Here is a 23,255-nt window from a genome sequence, read left to right as displayed (position 1 = left end):
CAAAACATGGCACACAGATGACAGTGGTATATAATAACATACTGAAAACCGTAAATGATGCCACCCTCTCTTGTTTCTATCTCTCTCTTTCCCGTTCCAACATTTCTTTTCTTTCTTCCTTTTTTGGAATGCTATGAATATCGGAAGGTGCATACGGCCCGCATATGCAACGACATGCGCCGTTGCCTCTTATGACAAAGCTGTATATGGCTCGGATACCGGGATATCTTCGCGTCCGTAGAAGTCGACAGAAAATACTTTCATGAACTGAAGCGAAAAGTGTCTGTTTCCATAAAAATTACGCGCGCAAGATTAAACGATTTCGCTGAGTTCTTTGAAATGCTTGGCTAATTACATAATAAAATCTGCGTATTCCAGAAGAAATTGTTAAAATCAGCCATTACATTCGAGGTTACGAGCAATATAAACATGCGTGTCTAACAGCATCTCCGTTATCAATGAACCAAACGTACCCCGCATGCGTTTGCTGGGAGAACCAGCTCACTGCTAGAGTTCTTAATCGTCTCTCTCTCTCTCTCTCCTTCGAAACACAGAACCAGATTCAGAGTACATCGTACTCTGATTCGTCTACCTTTTTTCTAAACACAACCCGGCTAGCCACCCATTTCATTTGTGTTGTGATAGCGCTATGAGAAGGCCACGCATAACTCCCGAAGAGCAGCGACACGAGGTATACAGTGCAGTTAATCGCCTATATACATGTCAATCATTTTATGTAGTGTATTTCTCAATCGTTCAATGCTACGTCACAATTGTCTTTCGAATCACGTGATGCCACAACGTCACTGGCCAACTATCGTCGCAGCGTGGATCGGAGCCTTTTCTTTCCTTATTTGTTCCGCGCACGCCCTCAAAACAATGCAGTGCCGCTCGGTTAAACTGTCAAACGTGGGAAAAAGGAAGCAATGAAAAACGAATGTTTGAAAACCCGCACGGGCCGCTGGGCGTTGTTCTTTCTGTTTTCCTCCTCGTCGTTTTATCCCGTTGCTTTAATTAACTCGAATGGGCTATGTGCCAAGTTCACTGACCCGCCGTCGCTCGCGTGCGCTCTTGTATAATGGCGTCTGGCTGACGCAATTAGTGCGCTCGCAGTGCCCAGTCCCCGGGCTCGTCCTATTCTCATCAGCCGCTGTCATCGGGCGCGGCATAAGCAAAATGGGAGCGCATAATTGTCGCTTGACGCATTCCGGCAGCTATTCAGCAGGAAGAAGGGGCCACAATGGGCGGCTTTGAGCGCCGCGTCCCGTACAGACGAAAGCTCGTAGCGTTTGCGTCTGAACGTCTGGGAAACGCTGGTAAGGCCAACATGGATGCGCGCAGCTGCGTGTTTGCCCGTGTTTATCGTACGCCCATGGCCAGGATGCTCGGAACAGGTCTCTTTTCGAGTCGCTCGGTGAATGTAGAAAGAATAAAGGAAGTGAAGCGCAGCGGAAATAAATGATTGATGTTCTTATGGGGCACTGCTTTTGCAGCTTTGTGTAGGGCTCTGTGCGGCGCCTATAGGAGCTGCAGGAGAACGAGCTGCATTGACTGCATATAGCATTGTAATATCGGAACAGAATTAGACTTAATGGCAGCCGTTATTACAGTTCTGACCATGACCAGGATTTGGGGACATATGCACGTAGCGCCATCTCTCGTCAGTGACTGCGGTGGCCTGCCGTAACTGAATGGGAAATAGGAGAAACAAATTATATCTGACGAAAAAAGTTAGTTATCAAAAACGACTCCCGGTTCTATGCAGTAGAGACGTATTTGAACATTGTGTTAAAATTACAGTGTCCCTCCACAAACCGCGTGGCTTCCCGAGGTGTTTAAAATTTTACAATGGGACCCCATGTGTTTCTAATGGGCGGTGTTCAATTGTCCTGGGAAGCCACACGCTTTGTAGTGCAATACTGCAATTATACCAAAACGTTCCAGTAGGTCTCTACTGTATAGAACCCCGAGTCGTTTTTGATAGCTTGCTTTTTTCAGGAGTTATGCTTTTTTTTCGCCCATTTCCCATTCAGTTATGACAGGACGCCGTTGCTACCGCCAAGAGATGGCGCCACGCACAAATGTCCCCAAATCCTGGGAATGCTTACGAAGGTGAGCTCTTGACGAGATTCTAATACGAAGTGAGCAAAAAAGTTGCCTCTAAGAGATGGAGATGTGGCGCACTCGACTGCGGGCCCGATGATCGTGGGATCGAATCCCTGCCGCATTTCGATGGAGGCAAAATGATAGAGGCCAGTGCACTTAGATTTAGGTGCGCGTTAAAAAAAACACAAGATGGTCAAAATTTCCGAAGCCCTCCACTACGACGTCCCTCATAAACATATCGTTGTTTTGGGACGTAAAACCCAAGAATTATTATTATATGTAGATTTGGCGCAATCTTGGATCTGTCTTTTCTGCACATGCACCGGATAAGCAACACGGTAACGTGAACAAAGCGAGCGCATCTGTCCTGTTTTTATCATTTCATGCACAATTTGCTTTTTAAGCTTTCAGGGGTGTTTTGGCTCGCCATGTATATGGACTATTATCTAAAGCAGCGGAGAGCTCGCGTCAGCGGCTATTTGCATGGTTCCGCCTCGCTGCACAACGGAAGGTGTAACCTTGCGTCATTACGCAGTCTGGTCCGGTCTTAACTATAACCTCAGCAAGGTTTATAAACGTTACAGTCAAGTGTGTTCATATAGGAGGTGCTAACGGCGACAATGTCCTGCTTTGCGTGCGGTATGAAGAAACGGCCCTGCTGCTCACCGTGACCGAAGCACTCTGTCAGCCGAGCGTTTACCGTATATGTGGCTGCGCTTTTCAAGTCGGGGCCCAGACGGGAGCTCTCGCAGAATGGCTCGGAGCTTGCATCACGGCGTAATGATGACAAAACGTTCTGCCCCCGACTGTATACAGGAGTAAAGGGCTCGGCGTTCCACGCTGGCGAGCGAGCGTGAAATGGTGACTGCAGCAGAAATAATTGCTGGAAAAGCGGCACAATTTCAAACAGCATTTCGTTCGCTCAACTCGCGTGCGCCGTGCTGGAGGACACGCGCGCGGAATGATTACGTCGAGGGCGCCGTGTTCTTTTGAGCGCAAACAGCAAAGACCATCAGTCTGATCTAATTTTTTTGTAGGCTGCGACAGCTAGCAGTGTCCTCACAGCAAGACGTGGTATATGTATATATATTTCCAAAACATCTTCTGCGCGTCCTGGGAGGATGTAGCAAACGACATAGGTCGTGTATATACGCTAAAGAGAAACTGATTAGCGCTTCAGAAAATACATCGCCATCAGAATTTTGGTAGATAGCGCGCAAGGTGAGACAAATAACAGGTGATTTAATTCAAAACTTCCGTGAACGCACCAACTGTAGCTGAACGACGATCCCCTTGTTCACCACATCGCGCGCAAACAAAAAAAAAAAATAAAAAAGAGAAAGAAACAAGGTTTGTTGTCGAATGCGTGCCAACGGTTTGTGTCATACTCTTTCTTTGCAGCCGTTTTACAGGAAGTCACTTGGAAGGTCTGTTCACGAAACGTTTCTGCGTTAAAGAAACAAAACAAAAAACCTTCGTGACTCTCACGGGAGCAAGCTCTTAAAAGGGCGTGTCGCGCCAGCTGCCGGACTAAAGCGATGTTTAAGTTTTGGTTAATGATTCAGGCAGATACGACGTTGTCCTTCTGTCCGGTAATAAGCCACGGTTGAGTGTTCCTTCTTTGGCTGTTTTTTCCAAGCCGCGTAACGGGTTTTAGGCCTTCTCGTCTAAAGAATGGAGACCGTCGCTAGCTAATCCCCCTAATCCTCTGGAGTTGTGGCGCGGAAGGGAAACCTCAAGTTTTAAAGATCTCGTCTTGCCAAGTTCCTCCTAATATCTTTGGTTCTAGTCGTCACTAACACGTAAACAATGGCTCAGCTAAGCACCGCATTGCTTAAGAGCAGGAATTGTCTCCAGGATGACGACATCATCACAAAGACAAGCCAGCTTCCATGGCCAGGCACTTCGGAAAGAAACTTTCTCGGTGGTTAGCCGATGACAGCGACCCCAAAGCGTGCAACCGAAGACCATCCATCCCAGAGTGCGCCCCAACGGAAGCTTTCTGCTGAGTCGATTTCCTCTTGCGTGACTCAGGACGGGCGCAGTTGGTGGGGGTGGGGGGTCTCAAAGTGCTCCGTTCGTCGTCTTTGTGCCCCAGCGCGGAAAGTTTCCGCGCCATGGGTCATGGGTGTTGGGGTGGGGGGTTACAGCGCGTAGGGAAGGAAGGTGAAGGAGAGGGGGGGGGGGGGCGATAAAGAAAGGCCGTAGAGAGGCGAAAAGCCTCTTCCCAATCTCGGTCACCCCAAAGGATGCAAGACTGAGCCGCCAGCCACGTTGACTCGTTGGTTGAACGTACCAGCGTTGAACCCAATCTCGCCAATAGCCTCCGCATCGGCGTCGGCAAACTCAAAGCTCATAGACGATGCTCCCGAGAGTGCACCCGGGCATGCTTTGTTTGTTGTTCTCGCCGGCTATGTTGAGCGGGACCCGCTGATCTGAGCCGCCTTCCTTCCCCATCGGTCATCATTCAAGGCGAAGATCAGCTAACTCGAAGAGGGGCTGTATTACGGCGCGCGTTAATGTTCCTCCATGCGGACGTGTTCGCTGCTGCGAGTGGAGACCGAACCAGGCCTGTCCTTAGAGCGCAGAAACGCGCTCTAATAAAGCGTAAAAAGAACGCTTGAACTAACGCTGACTTGGAAGATGGTGGGGTCATTATAATTCCTTGCATTCAATGTATGCCGTAAAGTAAGCCGTCGGCAGACTGTCAACACTTAAACCACAACAAATACCGGGCTCTCGCATACAAAGCACTAACACATTACGCAACCACGGGGGAAAAAAAAAGAACAAGAAGCGGTGTTACGCGCGGCCACGTACGGGATGCGGTAAGATCATCAGATGGGACGCACTATGATTGAATACACAGCCGTGTTTACCAGCTGAACGAGCATGCCTTCCGTTGTTTCGATCAGGAGGACGTATAGTTGGCGGAAGATGGTATCTCGCGTTAGACTATAGGCCTTAGGCTATCGTTAGGCTACCTGCTATGTGAATGGATGTATGGATAGATGGAAGCAGGGGCGTAGCCAAGAGGGGGGGGGGGGGGGGTTGAACCCCCCCCCCCCCCCGAAAATTTTCAATTTTGCTTACGTATATATACAGGCACCCATACAAACGCACGCAAGAACATACATAAAGTATGGTTGAAACCCCCCCGCCCCCGAAAAATGTTTCTGGCTACGCCCCTGGATGGGAAAAAAGAACTTTATTACGGTCCAATAGGTCGAGCTAGTTCCCTAGCCCGAAGCGGGACAATCCCACGCTGGGACCGAAAGGCGTAGCCTTACGGCCGCTTTGCGGGCCCTTTGGACTGCCCATAGCTGTCCCTCTAATGTGAGACTGCGTGTATAAATTAACATTAAGCTGCAGTGTTGGAGGCCGGAAAGCTCTACGGCATATCACAGTACTCAAGCTGAGTAACCCCACCGGAGCGCTTACTAATAGAGACAGAGACATCTGTACTCTGCCGCTGTGACTAATTTTCTTCGTCACGCTCATTTCGACAGTCTCTCTCTTAATCGTCGTATCAATAGCAGTGCGTTATAATAACAATAATGGAAGACGAAGCTCTCAAACGCCTGAAATGTGAGAAGCAAATATCAAATACCTCAGGATAAAGTAGAATATGTTCCACAGTAGCTTAATGCACACGCCTCCTATGTGCAGCATAGGTGCAAGTGCAGCAAAAGAAGTGGCAAGAATGACTGTCAAGGGTGACTGGCATGGCGTTGGAGATACGACGGGGCCAAGCTGAATTTATCGGTTATTCCGCTCTGCACTCTACACCGTGCTTGATATAGGTCTTTCCGTTTAGACTACATCTCTTTGATTAGCGTACGCGCTCCTCAATAAGCGATTATCATCGCTTACTGAGGCACGATTTTTGGTATTTATTTGCAAACATCAGCGCCGCTCAGTGTAATCCTCGTCAGCAATGACCGCAGCCTTAGCACCTTTAAAAGTTAAACAGTAACAAAGAAAAGAAAAACAAAGAAAAACAAAGAAATGAAAAGTGGTTAGTTGAATGAGGCGTTTATACATTAGGATCACTATATACTTTCTCTCCCAGTATAACAAATACACATGCACCGCGTCTTCGTAGTCTCCTTCCAGGACTTAACCTGCTTTTATATTAGTTTTACTTTATTCTCAGAAGCAGTAATCGCGGATTTCAGCGCGAATTGGTCGCGTATAGGAAAAGAGAGACTGCAGGGGAAGCTGCCCGTTATGTAGGTGTCGATTCGAGACGGGAACTCGCCGCACCGGCCGGATCCACCCATATGGGACGCTGGTCCGCGACCGCATATTATACGTGCCGATTCGCGTCGCTCGCACGGGGCGGCCCCGGTTGACGAACGCAGACAACCCAAACTCGGGGGAGAAAAAGGACATAATCAAAACAGCGTCGTCGTGATGTGCCTCATGGTTCAACGAACTTTGCGTGTAACGTCAGTCGGCGTGGGTGGGGCTAGACTGTTTTTCTTTCTTTTTTTCGATCTCGGCGCAGACATGGAGGGGAAGGGAGGCCGGCGAGCGATCAATTGTGTTCGCTTCGGCGTTGCTACGCGACTCTCGATTTTGACGCTATTGTCATGTCATTGGCCTTGAATTGGACGCGCGCGGCTACGCTGAAGTCGATACGCGTGTACGCTACTGGGTTTCGCTCGTGCGGAGTCAAACTGCGTAAAGCGCTGTCGCGGAAATAAACGCCTCGTCCGAACGTCAGCGCTTCCGGGAACTGAATGAGTCGTATTGATCAGTTGTAGTCTGCGGTACTTAAAGAGATGTTTCATATTTCGGTGTTTTATTCAATATACGACAAGTTAAAATATTCTCTAATAGACTAGTTTATTCACATACTTAGTAAAGCGAGATGACGTCTAGCAAGCCATTCTTTCTGCATCCGATAAATCATCAAAATCTTTTATTATGGCAACATCAGGAGAATCGCTTTGTGAGAGGAAGCACAGATGGGGCAGTTAAAAAAAACAAACATTTATAGCAAGCGTACAGGATGCTTTCAATATTTCATTCATTCTACGGCGTCATTCATTTCTTTCTTTTGGACAATTCGACACGAACACGCCATTGCTTCGATGTCCTTTCGTCTGTAAAATTAATTGCATCAACGTATTACAGTTACGATTCCAGTAACGCGGCAGAATGAACTTTCGCGCGGGTGTCATTGTGTGCAGATAGTGCATAGCGGGCGGAATAAATAAATAAATAAATAAATAGATAAATAAATAAATAAATAAATAAATAAGCAAACAAATAAATAAATAAATAAATAAATAAATAAATAAATAATTAAATAAATAAATAAATAAATAAATAAATAAATAAATAAATAAAGTTATTTTGCCAGACTAAGGTTCCCCGACACCTCCAATAAGACACTGTCACAATCGCCCTGTAATGTTTCGTAGATTTCCTACAGACCGAAGACAATATGTAATCGGTCAGAGCTTGGGTGGAAGGAGAGTGCTAAACACAGCTAATACATGCTTCTGTTATTCGAAGCCGTAATACTCATCTTGCTCCGCTGATCAACCTTTCTTCACACCTGTTTCTGGCCGTGTAACTTGTTCAAGTAATTCATCACGCTTGCCAGTCGCCTATAGTGAAACAAGGTCGGCCGTTATAAGTATGTCGTAACCTACAGCAGCTCCTATTGAAGCCGTTTTCCCTCTCCACATCTAGAGTCATCCGCTGTTTTTGTCTGTAGACAACATCCATCAATGATCGAACAATGCATCCAGCGACAGCGTTTTGCCAAAGTTAGTCCACCTACGCGGCATGCTTATCGCCTTTCAAGTCAGACGAGGCGAACGTACCGAAGACAATTAGTGTTAAGGATATACAGAGAGGTGTGAATACACCATGGCCTCAGCGGTCACGCCTGCCGTATTTGCATCTCTATATGGCCGCAGTTATGACCTCTTACTAGCGCTGGGCGAAACTTCTGCAGTGGACGTCCCCTTGCCCTTATAGAAACCATAGCCGACTCAGCGATCCATTTTTCTTCGAAACAATAGACGAAACAGAGTTCAGAGCCCGCCTATGTTTGTGATTTGGTATTATGCACTGGCCTACTGAAGGCCGCGCCTACTCAGACGGTCTACGGAATCTTGACCTTCAAGTGCGTCAAAGAGCAGCCACATACAAAAGTTCGCGCCGAAGTATACCGGGTGTCCCAGCTATATTTAGCCAAGGGTTAAAAAATACAATATTAGAGGCAGGCGAATGAAACCAGTTGCAAACTGCTGACATTCACCTTGCGCACTACAGAAAATTTTTTGTTTGGTACTTAACTAATTTGTTAATTAGGATTATTTAATTAAATTGCTAAATATTGACTGTAGGAAAGAAATGCGGCTTGCAACGTTCGAGAGCGTCTTCAGAAACCCCAATTCCATTATTTGCGATAAAGAAAGTTTCACGTATAGCATTTTTTCCAAGCTGCAAAGAAAGCCCGCGAAATACAAAAAGAACCACGTGACTAGCACATTCGCCCGCCGCGAGAATGCTGCCCTCAGCCATGGTTTGAGCAAACGAAACCAGCTGCGGCTGCGACTCGGCAGCTCCCTTGCAGCGGTATAGGCCGATAAGCTGGCGGTGTTTTCTTGGCCCGCGCTCGCTACAACTTGCACCGTCACGCGCGCCAACTGGCTGACGCGGGCCAAAAAAAACCACCGTCGACTTATCGGCCTACCGCTGCAACGGAGCCGGCGAGTCGCGGCCGCAGCTGATTTCGTTCTCTCGAACCACGGCTGAGGGCAGCATTCTCGTGGCGCGTGAACGCGCTAGTCACGTGGTTCTTTTTGTATTTCGCGGGCTTTCTTTACAGCTTGGAAAAAAATGTTATACGTGAGACTTTCTTTATCGCAAATAATACAATTGGGGTTTCTGAAGACGCTCTCGAACGTTGCAAGCCGCATTTCTTGCCTACAGTCAATATTTAGCAATTTAATTAAATAATGCTAATTAAGAAATTACTTAATTACCAAACGAAAAATTGTCTGTAGTGCGCAAGGTGACTGTCAGCAATTTGCAACTGACTTCATTCGCCTGCCTCTAATATTGTATTTTTAAAGCCTTGGCTAAAGATAGCTGGGACACCCGGTATATCCCCTGAACACTCGCTGATAGAACGCCGAAAAAAAAAAATATGTATAGGCTTTGAGTTCACAAAGTTTTTCTTTCGTAAGTGCCACTGTTGCCACTTTGATGAACAACGCTAGACTCGCCAGTGTGCCTTCAATGAATTTGTTGATCGGCCTTTTGCCGAAGAAAAGACATCGGGAGCATGGACTGACGGCTCATGAGCCCAGAAAGTCGTACGAGCCCTTCTCCAATACTGGAGCGTGACAGACTTAAGTTCCCGACTATAAATACGCTGCACCATGCTCGTAAATATTTAGACTCATGCCTTCTCTCTCTCTCTCTTTTGCTATATCGTTCCCACGTGTATAGGGTATGGCTAACTGGATAAAGTCTAGTTAAGCTTCTTGCCTTTCCTACATTCTCTCACAATGATACGGTTTGGCTATTTGCTCGTAAACGAACAATTCTAGCGTAACAGTAACTTGTGAATATGGGCTCTGATCCTGTTTGAGTCAGCGTCTTGTGCACCTTCGTATATACGTGAGAAGCACCACCAATGCGAGCATCTTCCGGTTCTGTCTGTACACGTCGCAAGCCCCGGACGAACATTTAGCTATCCAAGATTGGAAGCAAGCCAAGTGTGCCGTTGCGCATTAGGGAATCTCATATCGAGAATCGGAAGCCCGATAAGGAAAAAAGGAAGCCTTTTACGCTCAGCGAAGCGCGTTATGACGTCATGGGCAGCCAATGACGTGTCTTTAGCCCCCTCCCAGACGCACGGGAGGAAGCCGCCACGGCTCGGGGGTCTGAGCGGGAGTTGCTGACCTGCCCGCCGTTGGTTGCGCAGGGATCGGGGGCGATTATTTTGTAAGTGGGCTTACAGGCCGAAGCCCCACCGACCCCGAGTCGGCGTCCGTCGGTCTGGGACCCCGAGACGCGGTGCATACCAATGCGCCCGGCTGCAGCGTCGCTTGTGGAGCTTGTGTTGTGCGCAGTGGGTACCGCACGAAATAACGTTTTGCTTTCTTTTTAAGGTCGGGGACGTTGATCACTTTTTTAACGGTTTCTCTCACCCTCCCACGCTCGTGGTGCCATTTCCACGTCTCATAGAAACTTGGAACGCCATGGATGCTACAGGCGTCAGCCGTACATTCGCTGGTCGGTATACATGCCCTCACTCAGAAGACTCATTCCAGGGAGTCAGCGTGTGCGAGTGGGTGCCAGCGAGTACTATAAGATCATGCTAGTGAGAATGAGAGTGAATGGTTGTGAGTGGGCGTGAGCGAGTGACGATGAGTCACTGTGACTATATATGCCAGGGGCCGTATTTTAGACAGACGACATTTCGGGGGGATATCACTCGACTTTTTCTCGCCGTAAAGCCCCGCACGTAGCCCTCACTGCAGCGTAAGAAAAAAACATTTTTCTTACACTGTGATGGCGTCGAAGGCTGCGCGACGTGTAAATAACACGATTGGCAATGTTTCAACTTATTTCGTCACCACCATTCCCGCAGTACAGATTAGCCTGTGAACGTGCACTTTCAGCTGCAACCATGTGCACGAAACTGATTTATATAGTGTACGGCACCAGAATAGAACACAGGCGAGTCCATATGAGTCTGTTACACTTGGAGAGGTATATATGTAGTTGTAGAACATTTAGGTGTACGAACAATTGCTTTCGATGTAGTGCGGGCTCACGTGATTTTGCATTGTTACAGTCTGCGGCAGTTAGTGACGTGACCTTGATGGTGCATCTGTGCTGCATAGTTTCTCTCTCTCTCTCTCTCTCTCTCTCTCTCTCTCTATATATATATATATATATATATATATATATATATATATATATATATATATATATATATATATTATCTCTACCCGGTGCGGTAGGTTAGCGGCTGTGTTGTCGTGCTTAAGCTCGAGGACGCAGGTTCGATTCCCAACCACTGTGGCCGCATTGCTTTGGCGGCGAAATGCGAAAAAAACATCTTTGTACTTAGATTTAGGTGCACGTCACATAACCCCAGGTGGTCAAAACCGATACACAGTCCCCCACTACGGAATGCCCCATAATTATATTTTCAAAATGGTAATGTAAAAAATCGAAATTTAATGTTTTTGATTTTGTATAATTCATCTCAACGTCCGCCTTTCGTTTTCCATGTGTAGGGTAGCGTACCGCATTTTTACTTCTGTTATAGCCTCAGTCCTATCCTCCGTCTCTCTCTGCTTACAGGCGAATAGCGCCGTGCACGATACGATTACGGCAACGCGTTTTTTTATTTACACTTTCAACTTGCAGTACAAAAACATCGACAAAAACATATTTGGTCCCATATCCTGGCTGGCTAGTGACGGTGACCAATGGTTAGACATACCCGCATAACTCAGCAAACGGTGCTAACAGTGACAAAAAAGAACGGGCACTAAATACATACATATATAAAAACACGCACGTCACATTTAGAGAGAAAGAAATCAAAGCGCACAGATTGATTATTTATCAAGCTCAGTGTGTCACTATCCGCTGACATAAAAGCGCTTCACGGCCGCAGAAAAGTTGCGTGCTGCTTTCACATCGGTCGGTATAGCATTCCAAATATAAGAGCGCCACGAAATTATATTAGTCTTCAACCGCATGCATACTCTGGCAACCGGTAAATTGCAGCTCTTGTGCAGAGCATCGGTAACGTAAAGGCGTTTTGTGGTAGAGGGTCATAATAATTTACTATTGTGTGTATTATACCAGCAACGCTTAATACTGAGTCCAGCGGAAGTACACGCATGAGTAGCAACAGAGGTTTACTGGTATCCGTCCCATTTGAAAATGTAATAATTCTTATTGACCTCTTTTGTAAGCGGCTGAGAGATTTCAAGTACGTTTTGTATACATATGCGCTGCCCCACGATGCTATGCAGTAGCTCAGATGGCTTAAGCAAACGTCAGCGTTTCACAACGTTGCGCGCTATTATACATTCGATCACCCATATCGTCTGCGGAGGCCGTAAAGAATACTGGCGCTTTTACACGCGGGCATCAAGCGGACACGAAGCAGGCAACCGTGTTTACGACGACACTCAACAACAGCGCTCCACTCATGCGTGCGTGAGCGCCCGTGAATGCTATACGCACACACCGGAAGCGTGCTCCAGGCTCATCAGAGCGAGAAGCGCTTTGGATGCGTAATGATCGAGCGTTCCAAAAGCGCGGCCTTTGTGGTTGCTATATATATAGTTAAAAACCCCCGGCACTTCGTTAACGGCTGCGTGGCTCTTATGAGCTGGGTCATGTCCGCTGTGATTGCGTTACTAACTCGTCATCAGACGAACACGAGAGGCACGCTTTCGTAATGACCCTGAATGACAGCCGCGCGAGCTCCGCCGACAACAGAACATCAGCAGATGTATAATAGCGGGAGGCTTGTAAGCATACAGCTATCGCGGCGAAATATAAAAACGTATACGACTAAGGCTGACTATAGTCAGCCTTAGTCTGATACGTTTATATGCCACCTTATATAGTCTTATATGCCACCTTGAATTCTGTAGAATTCAAATTCAAGGTGGCACTTCACCCATTGTCCACCCAGAACATCAAGCACTGCCTCTGGAAAAAAGCATATATATTTCGTGCATCTAGTGTGGGCTCACTGGTGATTTTGGACGCTCGTCCATTCTCTTATCTTCTGTACTCCCTTGGTAGCAGACCGAATATTCAGCACCGCGAAAAACCTCACAAGGTGATAAAAGGACGATCACACAAAAGAGAACTGAAGACATGTGTCTGTCTCAATAAAATGCGGTCCCGTCCTCTCTTTCACTGCACTTGCCTTTATCAAACGTCAAACCGTTTATATTGTTGCTATTCAAGTCGTCACGCATTAGAGATAGTATGCAAGAAATAGCGCAAGCAGGCGTTCCATCCGATGCCTCATGCGGTAAAGTAAAAGATTACATTTCAGGTCGAACGAATAGGTCGCACGCGACCGTTTATGCATGTGGGGGCTTCTCGTGTCACCGCAGTGAGGGTATATATACGGCAGTAATGAAAATTGACGCCTGTCATATTTGCATCAAGCAGAGGTTGCGACCTCTTTTTCTAGACTGCATGCGACCCAGACTCGACGTGTCTTCCCGTCGGCGCGTCGACGAAAAATAATCAAGCAATGATGGCCGCCCTAGAGCGAGATGGAATACATTTTCTGGGTTACGCAGATCAAGAGAGTTCTGTTAAGCAACATGACAGACAGCAGGGGTGCGTCTGTTTGAGTATACTACACCGAATTTTGTTTTCATTCTAGAGCTTACATGAGCGTACGCTCCAAGACAGCGCCAGCAAATTACTCCATGCATATATATACGGAAGGGCTGAAATACTCCATAATTACGTCTTGTGTGTCACCAACAATTTGCGCAATGAACTGCAAACCCCCACGACGAGAATGCACGTGGGACGGCCAAGTTGCCGTTAGCGACGCTGGCTGCCATCAAGTGAACAAGGGATTCGGCATTCAACTTCGCAAGTGCCCCGTCATGTGGACAGACGTTAGTAACTGCAACCTGTTCATTTCTTCCGTATTCAGACACGTTTATAGGACATGAGCAATGGCTTGTGAAACACGACGCTCTGGAATACGCTTCGTTGGAAAGTGTTGCCCTTATGTGCTCCAGCTAATTAATTCTAGTTTAGCGCTCCACGAGCTGCGGGCGCGCTTGGAACAACAAAAAGGGTCTTTGTGCGAGCGCGGTTATGTGCCAGGGTGGGCGAAAGTCGCTCCGCGGCGCTTTCGTTGACATACGCAAGCATGCGAGGACACGGCTTCACGCGCATTCGCCGAGTCGACTGAAATGACACGAAGGACAGTGTGTGTGGAGTTGAACTTCCACTGCCTTCGTGAGACAACAACGATGCAAACACATCAAGGCGAGGCAAAGTGAAGACAAGTGGTATGGCGTCAAGGCAAACCTGGGGAACGACTCTGGATCCGCCATTACAGGCGCTGTCCAACTAAAAGCGTGCACTATCGAGGGCTTTGTGCGCAGCGCTGAAGCGGCCACTATTTGTGCAGCCGGGAAATGGAAAGAAAGCGGCACCTGCTAGTATACTGAACTTCAATATAGATCACATAAGGCAAGCATATAACTCTGAGCAAACGAACCGCGGCCAGAAGAAGTGGTTGCTGCGATTACCAAATCGAGTTTCCCAAATGAGCTACATAAGAGGATCTTAAACGTTTAAGGGCCACAGGCAGCTTGGAAGTTTGTGAATTAGAGTCCGCAGCAACGCCCAACCGCGGACCGACACTCTCCATAATTGGGTCCCTTGCAGAGGACTGAGTAACCACAACACTCTACTTTATAATTTCGTTTCGCGTAGCCTAAACAGTGCTCGCAAGAACATGCTCATAAAGTCAATATGCTGTGAAGCACGTGTAGAATATAATGGCTATGCGCTGTCTGTGCCAGGCGGACTCATTTAGCAAGGACGGATTTCTCGCCTTTATACGTGCTGCCCCTTCCGTGGAAATGACGAGCCTCGACTAATTGACACGCGTAGCACGCGACCACTAGGCATAATAAACTATAGAGTGTGCTCTGGTTGATTGCCTCTGAGGCGCGAGAGCACATTATGATACATTACTCCGAAATGCATGTACGGAGGTATAGGTCGTGACTTATCAGAACGAATAGCACCGAGACAGCACTCTGTTCTGCGTCTCTAAACTTTTGTCTCAACCCGTCTTCGCGTGTTCCTCGCAGCTATACAAATCCGCGAGCATTGGTGGGTCTGCGTTGCTCGTCATTTTTATACAGGTGCATATGCATACGTGTCACAACACCCGTCATCGGCGACGAATCGAGACACATAAAAGCGAATGAGGAGTCCATGTCTTTACATGAACAGTTGACAGCTGCGTAAGATACGGCGCATTGGGTCGCTCACGCTGCCTCCGCGCAGGCAACGCCAACTCTTTGGCTCGCACTGCATGCTTTTCTCTCATTGCGACAAACTCGTCTAGTTTCTCCTCGAGCACGCCACACACGCCACGGCTATCATCTCTTCCACCCTCGCGTTTGCGGTCGTGTTCGGGGTCATATATGCGTGGCTCGCCAAAGGTCACACGCCCCGGCGTGCGCCGCCGTCATCCCACCTCGCTTTCCTCGTGCAAACTGCTCTTTCTTTCTTGTTCGCATTCACGGCGCCCGTTTTCTTGCTGGTTTTTCTCGCCTAGTCCCGTCGTGGTGGCCTGTCGAGGTCGCCCCTTCACGCACCACTTACAGACGTGCGGGCGACGCGTGATGTGCTCTTGTCGCGAGGCGCTTTTACAGGACGTGCCAGTACGCCACAACAGCCCCTGAGACGAGCAAGCTCGCCCCTTTTCGACGTATATAGCAACAACACTACCGCCACCTCTTATATTGTATTTATATGTAGCATACGACACATGGAGAACAAAGATTGGGGAACATTGCACTGCATAGGTTGTACAGAAAAATACTCACGGAAGACAATATTCATTTAACTACACCATAGTTCAATGGTTAAATGAATAAATAAAATAAATGAATTATTATTAATAATAATAATATATGGAGTTAAACGTCCCAAAACCACGATATGATTAAGAGGGACGCCGTAGTGGAGGGCTTCGGAAATTTCGACCACCTGGGGTTCTTTAACGTGCACCTCAGGCCCGTAGCCGGGGGGGGGGGGGGGGGGGGGGGGGCTAGGGCCCTCCTCCCCCGAAGTTTTGGTGAAGTATGTGTTTTTACCAAAAATAAATAATAAAAATAGGTGTTTTTCTCAAAAAGTCAAGGTTTTCAACAAGTGCCCCCCCTCCCCTCCCCCCGAAAAAAATTCCTGGCTACGGGCCTGGTGCACCTAAATTTAAGTACACGGGCCTCAAGCATTTTCGCCTCCATCGAAAATACGGCCGCCGCGGCCGGGATTCGATCCCGCGACCTTTTAAATGAATAAATAAAACGCATGGAAGTATTAGGTAAACGACTATAACATGCGGTTGCTTCTCTTTGTTCGACATTGGTCATCTGTGAGGCTAAAGACGTGGGTTTCGGTCAAAGACACGAGCAACCCCTTCCTTTCCACGTGAACTCCAGGACGCATCAAGTCGACCACCACATCGCGAGACCTACAGCAGCGTCTTGACGCCATTAGCGTGCCGCACAGCTCTCTCCGACGCGACGGCGCCACACCTTGCGACGCTCGTTTCGCTATTCGGGGCCTCCCGGCATCGTGCGACATCGACGTTTGTTCCCGCAGCAGCAGCAGCACCTGGCCTTTCCTCCCCGTCTTTCACCGCGGGGTACCCTCCTTCACTCTCGCGCTCTGAACGGGCATCGCTGGCGCAAATGTTTCCGTCTCCCGGAACCGTACGTTTTTGTTTGCCGCCTGCGCTCCCGCAAGGGCGTCGTCGTGAGCCCGCGATCCGCATTCAGCCGAGCTCCCATTCGGGCTCGGCCCTCACAATGGCGTTCGGGGGGTTGGAAGCGGAGCAGATGGTTTCCGGAGCATCGCTCAGCGAAGGAGTCCTTCTTCTTCTTCTTCTTCCCCTTTTTCTGCTCAGAGCGAGGTGAAAAGCCTCGGACTCGGCGAGGAGAACAACGAGCGCACATGCGCGCACGAATCGAGGAACCTTTCGTCGGTATACACAACTGCCATGCGTGCTCCGTGCCCATAAAACTCCCCGGGAAGACGCTCTCTGGGCTCCAAATAGGGGTCAGCGTCCAGAGGTGCCGTCATGTGGTTCGTGGGCCCGTTTGTCACCTGGCTTGACAGGGCCGCTTAAAGAGATCGGCGCACGTCAGAGTTTCGGTTCTCTGCATCTCAAGGACTGAGCCTCGGCCATCGCAAATTGTCACGACGACATGATGTTCTCTACACAGTCGAATTGCGCTACGAGATATATGTCGAGTTCATTTTACGCAGTACACCGTAAGAATTATGGCTGTTTAGCGCGAACAAATAACGAGGGAATTGCTCTCCCCTTGACACCTTCCCTCGGTATTTGTTCGCGCTAAACGGCCATAATTTTTATGATCTACCGCGTATAATGAACCGACCAGCCCAAAAAAGTGTTGTTTTGAATGTTCGAGTTCAGCCATGTGGACGTCTTGAGAGAATCATTGCGGCCACAGCAGCCCCATGAACCTATCAGAGATGTCAAAATGGCGAACACTACGGTATATTTATATGAAAGAATTCGACAGTGTATAATAGAGCTCTCGGTGATATAATTGCTGTAACGGGACAGCCAAAATTCACGGAACTCTTCGCGCTGATCGAATCGGAGTATATCCAGGCATGTCGGTCCAAGGTGAGAATCACGTGGCTGTTGGCGCGACCGTGGAAATAGCCGGAGGCCTAGCGATGCATGATGCCTGTAATGTAATAGTGCAAGATGACCTGTTATGTCATGCATTGCGCCACAGTCCGTCTGTCGTCGCAAGCGGAACGCTTTGCTTCGTCAACGAAAGGTGAGCGAAGGATCGACGGACAAGCGTCGGCTTTCCCGCCGTCCTGACGACAAGTCGGGTTCCCTCCCAGTGCAAGGTTACATAATTTTCTCTTTTGCTCGGCCTATACAATGACACCGTAGTTAAGTAAGGAAAAGCTTGCAGAACCGATACGCGCATGGTAGTAACGTTCACGACTGCAATCACGTTGTATACTTATAATGCACAACCCACAGCGAATCCATGCGGAACACATAAGCCACTGCTTATACAACGGCGCTGCTACCTTGCTCGTACTGGCCCACATTTTACGGCGCAGAAAGGTGTGGACGCCTCTATACACTCGAGTCGTGCCACTTCCGTGAACACAATGACATTGCAGCGACAAGGATTTTCGTTCCCTTTCCCCATCCCCTTAGTGTAGGGTAGCAAACCGGATGATACAATTCTGGTTAACCTCCCTGCCTTTCTCTCGTTTTATTATCTCTCTCTCTCTCTTTCTCTCTATTCGTTCCCTCAGCCCGCGGTCGCGGTATAGTCCTCCGCTTTTAATAAACACTTTTCGATCTTCCTCGAGGATTAGTTACAAAACACATTACCGACACAGTCCGATCTTCCATCCACTTCGCGTGAACGGCTCAGTAAACTGCGCTGATTCCGTAAATATTGCGTAAATGTACAATGTGCAGTAAATTGATCTGAGGCGTATGCACGATGTATGCCCTCGCAACGTTTTCAACGCAGCTTGCAACAAGGGGCTTATTTAGCTCTCACACGCCTTATAAAACTAACAAATAGAACAAACCAGTAAGAAGCCTTTAGCAACATATCTCAATATGTCTATCGGGAAGCTTTGACTATCACCGTCCCATCGTTGATTTTCTTTCCTCTTCATCTTCCACTTTAAGGTGGAGCATACGTACTCTCTCGACAATGCTATGTAGTAGAATTGACACTGCTTTAACAACTTCGCCTCGGGAATATCCGACCGCATCTTCACCGACATCTACGCCACTTTCTGGGACGTTCTGGCGGTAATGGTAAAATCGCTCTATTGATCGCATCCCTCGGGACATCTGCTGGCAACGAGAGGACCGGGAAGCAAGCAACACCACGAAGGGGAGACACAAAGCACGCCCCGTTGGCACGCAACAGAAGCGACTTGCTCGCGCTTCTCGCCACCCTTTCTTTTTTTTTTTTTCCTCCTTAAGCGTGCGCGACTTGCCACTCGCTCGAGTTCGCGGTTGCGCGTTCTTCCGTTGCAAAGAAGCATCCTCGGTGTGTGCGTGGCCGCGCTTCTTGCTCGGCAAGAGTGGTAGAACAGGTTCACTCTCGCGTAACCCCAGGCCGCCGCCGCCGGCGGACGACTGCAGCGTCGCTCGTGATCATCACCGCGAGTTTTCTTTCTGGGCGCTCTCGTGCCTTTTCTTGATTTTCTCTGCACTGCTGCTGCCTGCCGCGGTCTTCCGTGCACAGCTGACCTCTACGTCGAGTGGAAAGGAGAAAAAAAGAAACTGCCGTGCCTGGTCGCTTTGCTGCAGCACTTCCTCAGCGTCGTCGCCGCTGCATGCTTGTGCTCTCGGAGTGCAGAAAATAAAGGGTGGTGGGGGAGAGCAGCGTGCTCTCGTGTGCCCTGGCGAGGAAAATAAATACAAGACGAAGCTATGCGCTCGCCGGCTCCTTTCTGCGAGCGAGGCAGCGGGAATCGGCCGCTAAATGACTGTGTATACCCTCTCGCGCGACCGAGACCAGCTTCGCGCGAAGCAGTGTTCTAGACGAGGTCACATTTTCTACCGCTTCTTCTCGAACCTCCATATGTAGCATGGAGCCAGAAGCGTCAGGCTACCTCCATTCCACCCGCTAGCACAATTGCTCACGGCCGTCGGGCAGCAGCCGCGAGGGTTGAAGGGCGAGCATGCGAATACATCAGTTCTGCCGGCTGCGTTTCGCGGCAGCAACCAACGCGAAGCAAGCAGCAGCAGCAGGTTACTTGTTGTCGTATCTGCCTACCTGCCGGCCGACCGCGCCGCGTTCTCACTCTCCTCACGGGGTTCGCCGGCACCGCTCACCCCAGGACGCCGGCTGCCTGCCTGGCGCGCTTCTTGGAATTCGCTTGCTCGTTGCGGCTTCGGCCGTGCAACGGACACCTCTGCCGATATCAAAGGAACGCGCTCACCTTATATGCGTACACGGCTGTTAGCGTTCTCTCCTATCAATCGGAGCCTGCATGAGACGCCGTGATTACTGCGGAATAAACGAAACGGAACACATATAATGCCGCACACGCGGGAGTAACGTTATACGGCTCCAAGGGGAGGGCGGCATTCCGTAATGTTATGTATGTACTACGTATACGGACTCGTCCGACCGCCTCTAGCGTATTGTTGCTATCAGGCGCCGAGCTCCGCGCCATTCTCACGAGCTGGGCTCCCTGCTGTATAATGTAATGGGGTACTTCAGAGAGAGAGAGAGAGAGAGAGAGGTGGGCCTTTGGCAGCGACGACGTTTAGGCTGCATTTCGTCATGCGCGATCATCAGCCTTATAGCGAGGCGTCTTCCTTTTCTCGGGGAGGCTGGAATTATGCCCTGACCCTTCGCATAACGCGGCGAGTGAGCGCTGCGCCGCGAAGCGTAGTACACGTATACACTCTTCACGACCTGCCGGCGTGCTGCCCCAGTGGGGGGTGCTTTCTCGCTGCGCACGTGGTCGGTCGGCTTTCCCACATAGCGCGGCCGCTGCAAGGTTGATTGCGCCGCGCCGGCCCCCGTGGGGATGGCGGTGCTCACGTAACGGCACTACCGGATGCGCGCCGACGACGCTACATTTGTTGCTGCTTACTGTACGCGTAGTAGTTCTCACGCTACTCGTACTCCCTGCGCCGCCGCGCGTTCTCGTACTTTTGCGGTGTAAGCGTATCGTACTGCACATTCCGACAACACTCAAGTTTTTAAAATCAAATCTGGAATGCCTCTTTAGAAGCCTCAGCCACGTATACGGGATTAAAACGTCTCGATAATCCCTTCGATAATCTGCGATGCAAAGGACCCGACCGTCTCTATTCGTCGGTTTCCTTCTGCGAGGCGGAAGTGGTTACGTTCTGGCAAAATGGAGAGGGGAAAGAAACGGGTTTAGCTATAAATAGTGTGTTGGAGACGAAGTTGAATACGAAACAATGTTTCTGGGAAGCTGACAAGAGGTAATTTAGCAGAAAGCAGCGGTCTGGAGACAACAACCTGCGTAAGGGCGTCTCCCACACGCCACGTCTCACTCAAGGTTCTTGAAGTAACTTCCAAAGTTGTCTTCGGCTGCCGCTTTTATATGGGAAGTCCTCTGAAAGCGACTTCGATAATGTATCCGTCTAGGGGGCCGCGATTTTTCACCTCCCTTCGAAGAGAAAGCACGTACAGTGAGGACAGTGAGGTCGTTGGCGTTATGTCGCCAGCATGGGCGACGCCATCAGTTAGCCTGCAATGCGCGGTAATTGGGAACGGCGCGCGCCTCTACGTCGGACGTTGGGCTTGGCGAAGCAGTGTTGCAAGCAGTACGGGAAACAAAGCGTAGCGTGGGCGTTCTGCCAGGAAGAGCGCGAGCCCGACTGGAAATGTCGCAAAACTTCTCTGTCCTTGTGGCTCTGTTTTACCTCGTATAGACCCACTCTATAAGCAACAGCGCGTTGTTGGAAGAGCGTGGCTGTCAAAGCGCATGGAGGGCAACGTTTAGAAAGTCTCACTGAGGGACGTCGGACAAAAACGCTATTTTCAGTAACGCATCGCGCTGGGCAGCATAACAAGAAAAAGTGCGAGTGAAATACGTCGCACAATTACCTTGCGTCAAAATTATCATGAAGACTCTTATACATGTATAGATAGCTTGCAGGAGTGGCTCGATACCGCAGTATTTGCTGTTACATAGACGTCATTGAGATTCTGCAAGGTATGTAATATGAGAGAAGCCGAAATTGTAGAATAAAACACGAAGAAGGCTTTTGACGTCATTAATTTGAACACGTTACCTTGGAAGCCATATGGGAAGCACTATCCTTCAGTTCTTTTTCATGGAAATATGCTTGTAGCGTGGTTGTTCCGAAGCCAAGCTGTATAAAAGGCCAACCATAGTGGGACTACCGCACGTGGCTTCTTATAGTAGCAGTTCACTCCGGCTTTCGATGAAAATTTCGCAAACGCTACCACCAGACGGAACCCCTTATCGCGCACTAAATCACCTTGATATTTCACTCGGCTTCCTATTCTTTATCTAGCCCTCAAAACCGGTCAAGGCAGAGCTTCGCGGGCTGCAGTCGTACTTTTCTCGCCTAGATAAGTTGGCAATCTCAAAAGCGAACTGTCGTGCTGAATTTAGAAGTAGTAGCTCGCTCGTTATTGGAGCCGAGCCATAGCCATCTTATTCCGAACGGTCGCTAGGTCAGTTTACGCGCACAAGTGGAGGTTCGTCGGTGAAAACGCTGTCATTAATAACTCGGCTGTAAAGAAAGAGAGAACCCCTACGAACTAGCACCTGATCTCATTTGCTTTTCCTTCAACACTTGCTGGGTGAATACTTTATTGACTGAATCTAACATAGCTAGTACCCACTCTCTCACGAATCCAGGTTGTTTAAAAAGCATCACTACCTTTCTGTATTCGGTCGGTAGACTGAAACCTCTGAGCTTGTCACGCGCTCTGCAGCCTCCCGAAACCCCTTTTCCCGAATACCTAAACTCAACACCGGAGAAGCCGCACAACACTGTATAATCGCTTGCCGGCAACCCACGGACCACACAGCTCAACAAGTCGAGAAGTGACAGCAACAACTGAGATCGAGTCTCACCTCTTTCCGCGGCCAATCTTATCCAATTCAACGTGGCGAAAATCGTACACCGGGGCCATGGCTGCTACTGCTGCGACGATGAACGCACGCCGAGGGGTGTGTGTGATCGAGAACGGGACGTTTCAGGGATGTTCCTGGGAGTCACTGGATGCTCTTCTCTGCCGTGGGGGTTGTTGGGAAACAACGCCGGAGCAGAAACTCACTCCGCGCACAAGACGAACGGGAGGATGCTGTCCAAAGGGGGCGCGACGAGGCGTGTGTGTGAGAGGTGGACGTAACGGCGCTTTTGCCTTCCGAGAGCCGAATAAACCCGCAGCGTTGCTTCCTCGAGACTCTTCTTGCCCGCTCCGGGGCCCTTTTATGAAGGGTGAGGGAAACAGCCCTCTCCTTCCTTCTGCCGCGCCCCTCCGCCCCGCACTCTCTCAGAGCGCGGTGCCCCCGACGCTACGCATCCTCTCCCTCATCCTTTCCCCCTCTCCCTCTCGATAGAAAAAGAAACATAAAACAAAGTTCGACGGCACGCGTAGCTGCGGCAGCAGCGGTTCGGCGGCCCTTTTTGCAGCGTGGCGTCGTCTGTCGGTGCTTTCGGTGCCGCTGTTTGCTGGCAGTTTGTTTGCGGAAAGAGTCTCTCTCACGGGCGGCCTGCGTGGTGTACGCGTGTGTAGCACCTCACGCACACACGCACAATGCGGGAGGAGTCTCTTTTCGTCTCCTCCTCCTCCTTGCGATCGACT

The 23,255-nt window shown here is 49.3% G+C and overlaps 1 protein-coding gene across 2 annotated transcripts in view; it reads right to left on the bottom strand.

The window, feature by feature from the left end:
• Positions 1-22,845, bottom strand: part of LOC119382590 (microtubule-associated protein Jupiter) — a 73,248-nt gene extending 50,403 nt beyond the window's left edge. The window contains exon 1 of one of the 2 annotated variants that reach the window (XM_037650353.2): positions 22,522-22,845. In XM_037650353.2, the coding sequence (XP_037506281.1) occupies positions 22,522-22,580 (59 nt within the window). In that variant the 5' untranslated portion in view covers positions 22,581-22,845. The remainder of the gene's footprint in view (positions 1-22,521) is intronic. The other variant, XM_037650351.2, reaches the window with a different exon arrangement.
• Positions 22,846-23,255: the final 410 nt, after the last annotated feature.

The sequence above is a fragment of the Rhipicephalus sanguineus genome, chromosome 2, assembly GCF_013339695.2.
Source record: "Rhipicephalus sanguineus isolate Rsan-2018 chromosome 2, BIME_Rsan_1.4, whole genome shotgun sequence".
Classification (NCBI taxonomy): Eukaryota; Metazoa; Arthropoda; class Arachnida; order Ixodida; family Ixodidae; genus Rhipicephalus; species Rhipicephalus sanguineus.
The sequence above is the reverse complement of the archived record's forward strand: the minus strand, read 5'-3'. Positions and strand labels throughout refer to the sequence as shown.